Here is a 7,623-nt window from a genome sequence, read left to right as displayed (position 1 = left end):
TCCCTCACCTCCTTAACGCTATATTAACACATTGTGTGTGTGTGTGTGTGTGGGTGGCTGGGTGCTGGGTGTGAGTTCATTGAGTTTCTCCCTTGGGATTATTTTTTTGGATGTGGGTGGTGGTGGTGGTGGGGATGGGGTGGGGGGGGTGGTGGGGGTGGTAGGTAGGTGGGGTGGGTGGGTGGGGTGTCAGCTAACCACGTGGGTCTCGGGGACCCAATCGGGCCTGGCTTGCGAATGCACACACACACACACACACACACACATAATCACCTGCTTTGATGTCGTGCGGGATGTGAATGAACACACACGGGGTGTGTGCGTGCGGGAAGTTGAGCCCCCGTGTGATATGTCGCGGGCGGCTCTCTCGCCCACTATTACGTGGACCCGCTGGTCGGCCATGAGGAGGAGGATGGGGTGTTCCCGGGCCGGTTGGCCGCCGGCGTGATGGGCGACTACGGCGACTACCCGCCCTGCGGCTTCGCCGCCGCCAGCCCGCCCCTCTTCGCCAACCCCTGGGCCCGGCCGCCCCCGCCACGCTCCCTCCCCGGCGGCGGGGGAGCCGGCGGCGGCCTCTACCGCCCTTAGCCCAGCAGCAGCCGCCGCCGCCGCCGCCGCCGCCGCCGCCGCACCACCACCACCACCAGCTGGGCGCCGACTCGAGGTTCGTCCGCTCCTGCTGGCTGGAGCCGCTGGTGGCCGGTCCCGTGCCCCTGCACGGCTTCCCCGGCGGCGGCTTCCCCGGCGGCGGCTTCCCCGGCGGCGGCGGCGGCGGCGGCGGGCCGAGGCACCTGGCCGCCAAGCCCGGGATCGTGGCGGCGGCGGCGGCGGCGGCGGCCCCGCCCCGTGGGGGCGAGAGCCCCGGCTCCGCCGGGGGGCGACGCTTCACCGACTACCTGTACGGATCCCCGCCTGACAGCGTCTCGCAGTGTCTCCCGGTGTCCCCGTCGGTGGCGGACAACCCGCAGGCGGCCAAGAGGAAGGTGGACGCGGCGGACCCCGACCCGAGTGAGTACCAGCCCTGCGGGCACCGCACCCGGGGGGTCAGGGAGTGGGGGTTACTGGCTGTGAGTGTGCCTGAGTGAATCTGTATGTGCGATTTTGCCTGTGCGTATGAATAGGTGTGTGAGTTTGCGTGTGTGTGTGATTTTTGCCTGTGTGGTGTGTGTGTGTGTGAGTGAATGTGTATGTGTGATTTTATGTGTGTGTGTGTGTATGGGTGTGAATGTGTGTGTGAGTGTTTGTATCTGCGAGTGTGTGTGAATGAATGTGTGTGAATATGTATTTGTGTGTCTGTGTGTGTGTGTGTGAATATGTGAGTGTGTGTGAGTGAATATGTATGTGTGATTGTGTATGTGTGTGAATATGTATGTGTGTGTGTGTGAATATGTGAGTGTGTGTGAGTGAATATGTATGTGTGTGAATATGTATATGTGTGTGTGAACATGTCTCTGAGTGTGTGTGAATATGTGAGTGTGTGTGTGAATATGTATGTGTGTGTGTGAACATGTATCAGTGTGTGTGTGAATATGTATGTGTGTGTGTAAACATGTATCTGAGTGTGTGTGAATATGTGAGTGTGTGTGTGTGTGAATATATGAGTCTGCATGTGTGAATATGTGAGTGTGCCTGTGAGTGTGTGTGTATGAATGTGTGTGTGTGTGTGTGTGAGAGAGAGAGAGGTGAGTGAGTTGTGTGAGAGAGAGTGTGTGTGTGAGTGTGTGAGTGTAAATGTGAGTGCCTGTGTGACAATGTGAGGGTGAGTGTCCCCATGCGTGAATGTGTCTGAGTGTGCGTGTGAGAGAGAGAAAGAGAAAGATAGCACATAGGTGCGAAAGAGAGTATGTGTGTGTGACTGAGTATGGTGTGTGACTGAGTGTGAGTGTGTGTGAGAGAGAGACAGTGTGTGTGACCGTGTGTGTGAGTATGTGTGTGTGTGACAGTGTGTGTATGCGTATGTGTGTGTATATATATATATATATATATATATATATGGGAGCAAGATTAGAAAAATACCCCACAAACAGTCGTATTTACCTTTACATTCTGTACAGTGTGTAATTGTTAGCCCAAGGATGGAGTGGAATTGGTAACAAGAATGGGAGAGAGACAGACATACACACACACACACACACACATAAACACACAAGCACACACACACATACACACACACACACACACACACACATGCACACACACACCCTTACATACACTCTCACACAGACACACACACACAGACACACACATGCACACACACACTCACACACACCCTTACATACACTCTCACACAGACACACACACATATACACACACACACACAAACACACACACAGAATTCCCGAATAAAGACAGTCCACTGAAATACTCAGTGAAAGTAAGGAAAGATCACTGACACTTTCCATTATTGTCCTGTACAACCCCTAGTCAAAGTACTTGCTAGCTGCTCCAAGCGGGTTCAGTACAGTCAAGGAGCTGTTTGCAAAAAGGGTGGGAGGACAGAGGGAGAACTCACAAACCTGTAATGCCCAGAATTAGAGGCAGTTGTGTAGGGGGTGGAGAGATTTTGGAGAGACAGGGAGAGAGACAGAGACAGAGATAGACCAAGAGACAGAGAGAGAGAGAGATGTTGGGGTGGAGACAGAGAGAGAAACACAGACATTCACAGAAAGAGACAGAGGTACAGAGGCAGGAAGAGACAGAGACAGAAATGGAGGCTGACGGAGGCAGAGAAACAGAGGGAGAAAGGGACATGCGGAGAGACAGAGAGAGAGAGAGAGAGAGACAGGGAAAGACAGGGAGACAGATACAGGCACACAGAGGCAGAGAGCGAGAGACAGAGAGAGAGAGAGATACATAGAGAGACAGGGAGAGAGAGACAGACAGAGAGAAAGAGAGAGACAGAGAGAGACATACAGAGAGGGAGAAAGGGAGAGACACACACAGAGACACAGAGGGAGAGAATCAAGGAGAAACAGGCATACAGAGAGGGAGAGAGAGAGTGGGACAGAGAGAGAGACAGAAAGAGAGAGAGAGAGACTCAGACATACAGAGAGTGGGACAGAGAGAGGCAGACATACAGAGAGACAAGGAGAGGCAGAGAAAGTAAAAGAGAGGCAGAGAAAGCGAGAGAGAGAGAGGGAGGGAGGGAGGTAAAATGAGAGGGAGGCGCAGGGAAATGGGGAGAAAGACAGAAAAATCCATAATCCGGGTGGAAGTATTCTCTAGATAATTATCAATTGTTAGAAATAAGGTTCGACTAGCTAAACAATCATTTATTATTTTTTAAAATAGACCCTAAGGATCATTTTTTGTTGTTTGATTTTTAAGAAAAATAGTGTCTCGTAAAAAGAAAGTTGGTTTTGATGAGGAGGTAATGTGCCCAACTCCAAACATTCTCTCACTGACCATTGTGAAGTGCAGAGACTTCAATCTGCCTATTTCATGAAGTCCAGAATCCCCATTGTAAGTTCCTCAGAACGTGGGGTTGGAATGTAATTGTGAAATAAGGTGTCAGCTTATAAAATCAGGTCAGGAAATATTCCCCGATTTGTGTATTTAAAAATGAACAAATTGGGGAGAGAAGTTTTACAGAGAGAGAGAGAGAGAGTGAAAGTGAGAGAGAGAGGGGGGGAGGGATGAATCAACCGACAGACATAGGCACAGGGCACAGGCAGGACAGAGGAAGATGTGCAAAGGGACGGAGAAAGGGGAAGGCAGAGGCAGAAAGGGAGACAGACAGAGAAAGGGAGACAGGGAGTGAGAAACACACACACACACACACACACAGAGAGACAAAGAGAAATGGAGGAACAGAGGGGTACGGGAAGAGAAAGAAGGTGAGGGAGGGAAAAACAGAGAGAGATGGAGACAGAAATTTACAGAGCCATAAAAACAGAGACAGACAGAGAGAGAGAGAAAGAGAGTGAGAAACAGCGAGAGGCAGAAAGAGAGCGAGTGAGAGAGAGAGAGAGGGAGTGAGAAACACAGAGAGAGAGAGAGAGAGAGAGAGAGAGAGACAAAGATAAATCGAGGAACAGGGGGGCATGGGAAGAGAGAGGGTCAGAGAGAGAACAAAAGAGAGAGATGGGGAGAGAAATTTACAGAGAGAGATAGGGAGAGAAATTTACAGAGCGAGATAGAGACAGAAATTTACAGAGAGATAGAGAAAGAGATTTACATAGAGATAGAGAGAGAAATTTTCAGAGAGAGATAGAGACAGAAATTTACGGAGAGATAGAGAAAGAGATTTACATAGAGATAGAGAGAGAAATTTACAGAGAGAGATAGAGAGAGAAATTTTCAGAGAGAGATAGAGACAGAAATTTACAGAGAGATAGAGAAAGAGATTTGCATAGAGATAGAGAGAGAAATTTTCAGAGAGATAGAGAGAGAGATTTACATAGAGATAGAGAGAGAGATTTACATAGAGATAGAGAGAGAGATTTACATAGAGATAGAGAGAGAAATTTTCAGAGAGAGATAGAGACAGGAATTTAGAGAGAGATAGAGAGAGAGATTTACATAGAGATAGAGAGAGAGATTTACATAGACATAGAGAGAGAAATTTTCAGAGAGAGATAGAGACAGGAATTTAGAGAGAGATAGAGAGAGAGATTTACATAGAGATAGAGAGAGAAATTTTCAGAGAGAGATAGAGACAGGAATTTAGAGAGAGAGAGAGATAGAGACAGAAATTTACAGAGCGAGAAAAACAAAGGGACAGACAGAGAGGGAAAGAGAGACAATGAGTGAGAAACAGCGAGAGGTAGAGAGAGAGAGAGAGAGACAAAGAGAATTCGAGGAACAGAGGGGTAAAGGAAGAGGAAGGGGGGCAGAGAGAGAAATTTACAGAGAGAGGTAGAGAGAGACATTTACAGAGAGAGAGAGAGAGAGAGAGATTTACAGAGAGATAGATAAATTTTCAGAAAGAGATAGAGACAGGAATTTAGAGAGAGAGATAGAGACAGAAATTTACAGAGAGAGAAAAACAGAGAGAGAGGGACAGGGAGTGAGAAACATCGAGAGAGAGAGGGAGATAAAGAGGAATCGAGGAAGAGAGAGGTACAGGAAGAGAAAGGGAGACAGAGAGAGAAATTTACAGAGAGAGAAAAACAGAGAGAGACAGAGACAGTGAATGAGAAACGCACAGAGAGAGAGAGAGAGAGAAAGAAAGAGAAATCGAGGAGCAGAGGGGTACAGGATAAGAAAGTGGGACAGAGGAGAGAGAGAACAACAGAGAGAGATAGAGAGTGAAAAACTGAGTTAGATGGGGAGAGAAATTTACAGAGAGGCAGAGGCAGAAATTTACAGAGAAAAACAGAGAGAGAGACACGGAGAGAAAGAGAGAGAGAGAGTGAGAAAGAGAGAGAGAGAGAGACGAAGAGAAATCGAGGAGCAGAGGGTTACAGGAAGAGAAAGAGGGAGAGAGAGAGAAATTTACAGAGCGAAAAAAATAGAGAGACAGACAGAGAAAAAAAGAGACAGGGAGAGAGAGAGAGAGAGAGACAGGGAGTGAGAAACAGGGAGAGAGAGAGAGAAATTTACAGAGTGAAAAAAGGAGGGAGGGAGAGAGAGAGAGAGACAGGGAGTGAGAAACAGGGAGAAAGAGAGAGAGAAATTTACAGAGCGAAAAAAGGAGAGACGGAGAGAGAGAGAGAGGGAGTGAGAAACAGGGAGAGAGATAGAAATTTACAGAACGAAAAAAGGAGAGACGGAGAGAGAGAGAGGGAGTGAGAAACAGGGAGAGAGAGAGAAATTTACAGAACGAAAAAAGGAGAGAGGGAGAGAGAGAGTGAGAAACAGGGAGAGAGAGAGAGAGAGAGAAATTTACAGAACGAAAAAAGGAGAGACGGAGAGAGAGAGAAAGGGAGTGAGAAACAGGGAGAGAGAGAGAGAGAGAATTTTACAGAACGAAAAAAGGAGAGACGGAGAGAGAGAGAAAGGGAGTGAGAAACAGGGAGAGAGAGAGAGAGAGAGAGAGAGAAATTTACAGAGTGAAAAAAGGAGAGACGGAGAGAGAGAGAGAGAGACAGGGAGTGAGAAACAGGGAGAGAGAGAGAGAGAAATTTACAGAACGAAAAAAGGAGAGACGGAGAGAGAGAGACAGGGAGTGAGAAACGGAGAGAGAGAGAGAGAGAGAGAAATTTACAGAATGAGAAAAGGAGAGACGGAGAGAGAGAGACAGGGAGTGAGAAACAGGGAGAGAGAGAAATTTACAGAACGAATAAAGGAGAGACGGAGAGAGAGACAGGGAATGAGAAACAGGGAGAGAGAGAGAGAGAGAAATTTACAGAACGAAAAAAGGAGAGACGGAGAGAGAGAGAGGGAGTGAGAAACAGGGAGAGAGAGAGAGAGAGAGAGAGAGACAAAGAGACATCGAGGAGCAGAAGGGCACAGGAAGAGAAAAGGGGGACAGAGAGAAAGAGAGAGAGAGAGAGAAAGAATCAAACAGAGAGAGAGAGAGAGAGGTGGAGACAGAGAGACACAGACACACACACAGACACACAGAGACAGACAAAGAGAAAAAGGCGGAAATTTTGGCCAGTTTGAGGCGCAATAGCCAAACCTTCACCGCCGGTTGCTCCCTGAGAGATGATTGAAAGAGGAGAATTGCTCTCTCCCCTCACCCCCACCCCCACCCCCAACACCCTGCGCCTGTGCAGTTTTTGGGGGGGTTGCTTTATTTTAAAGATTGCGGTGTCTATACAATCGCCCCCCCGCGCCTCTCCCAACCCCCTCCCTCCCTCCCTCACTCCCTCCCTCTCTCTCTCTCTCTCTCTCACAGAGAGTAGTAAACACGAGGGAAGCAAGTGGAGGCTTCAGATAGTGATTTGTTTTTCTGTCTTTCACACCCCCCCCCAACCCCCACCCCCAACCCCCCCCAACCCCCTCCACCCTCATCCCTCATCCTCACAGGCAGCCAGGCGGCGAGTTGGATACACGCCCGGTCGGCCCGCAAGAAACGCTGCCCTTACTCGAAGTATCAGACGCTGGAACTGGAGAAGGAGTTCCTCTTCAACATGTACCTCACCCGGGACCGGCGCTACGAGGTGGCTCTTCTCCTAAACCTGACCGAGCGACAGGTGAAAATCTGGTTTCAGAACCGTAGGATGAAAATGAAAAAACTAAACCAGGGGAACATTGAGAAACCGTAGCCGATAAACCGATAGACAATTGTACTTGTACAATATAGAATCACCTGAGACAAAACTCGCCGCTCTTAAAAAGCGAAGGAGAGACTTGAGATTTGGCTCCCTCTGTGTTTGTAGGGAGCGAAGATAATGTTCGACTTTCTTTCCGAGGTGGGGAGGTGGAGAGGGGGTGAGGAGGAGGGGAGGGGAGGGGGAAACCGACGCAGTTTGGGGTGGAAGGGAGGCGGGTGAGGTGGTGGGGAGCCGAAGAGACCTTTCGACCGAACGAGGCTGAAGACGTTTCGCTCCGACTCTCGGAGAGGAAGGGTTCGCTCCAATGTCGTTGTTCTGGCCCAAACCGAGATGTACATTTTTTTTTATATAAACGGCCTGTTTTTTTTCTATATGCTGCACGATGTATAGGATCTGTACAGTGGATATTGTGCCTGTCACAGCTGTTTTTATTTGTGTGTGGGTGTGTTGAGAGAGTGTC

The 7,623-nt window shown here is 48.9% G+C and overlaps 1 protein-coding gene across 1 annotated transcript; it reads left to right on the top strand.

The window, feature by feature from the left end:
• Positions 1-405: 405 nt before the first annotated feature.
• LOC144678498 (homeobox protein Hox-C9-like) lies at positions 406-7,159 on the top strand (the record flags this gene model as incomplete). The annotated part of the gene is made up of 2 exons (XM_078538260.1): positions 406-1,008; positions 6,916-7,159. Coding segments are annotated over 2 exons (842 nt in total), but the record flags the coding sequence as incomplete, so codon positions are not given.
• Between the last annotated feature and the right edge of the window lie 464 nt (positions 7,160-7,623).

The sequence above is a fragment of the Cetorhinus maximus genome, unplaced genomic scaffold (assembly GCF_964194155.1).
Source record: "Cetorhinus maximus unplaced genomic scaffold, sCetMax3.hap1.1 HAP1_SCAFFOLD_4461, whole genome shotgun sequence".
Taxonomy (NCBI): Eukaryota; Metazoa; Chordata; class Chondrichthyes; order Lamniformes; family Cetorhinidae; genus Cetorhinus; species Cetorhinus maximus.
Note: the sequence above shows the minus strand (reverse complement) of the source record. Positions and strands in the feature narration are given on the sequence as shown.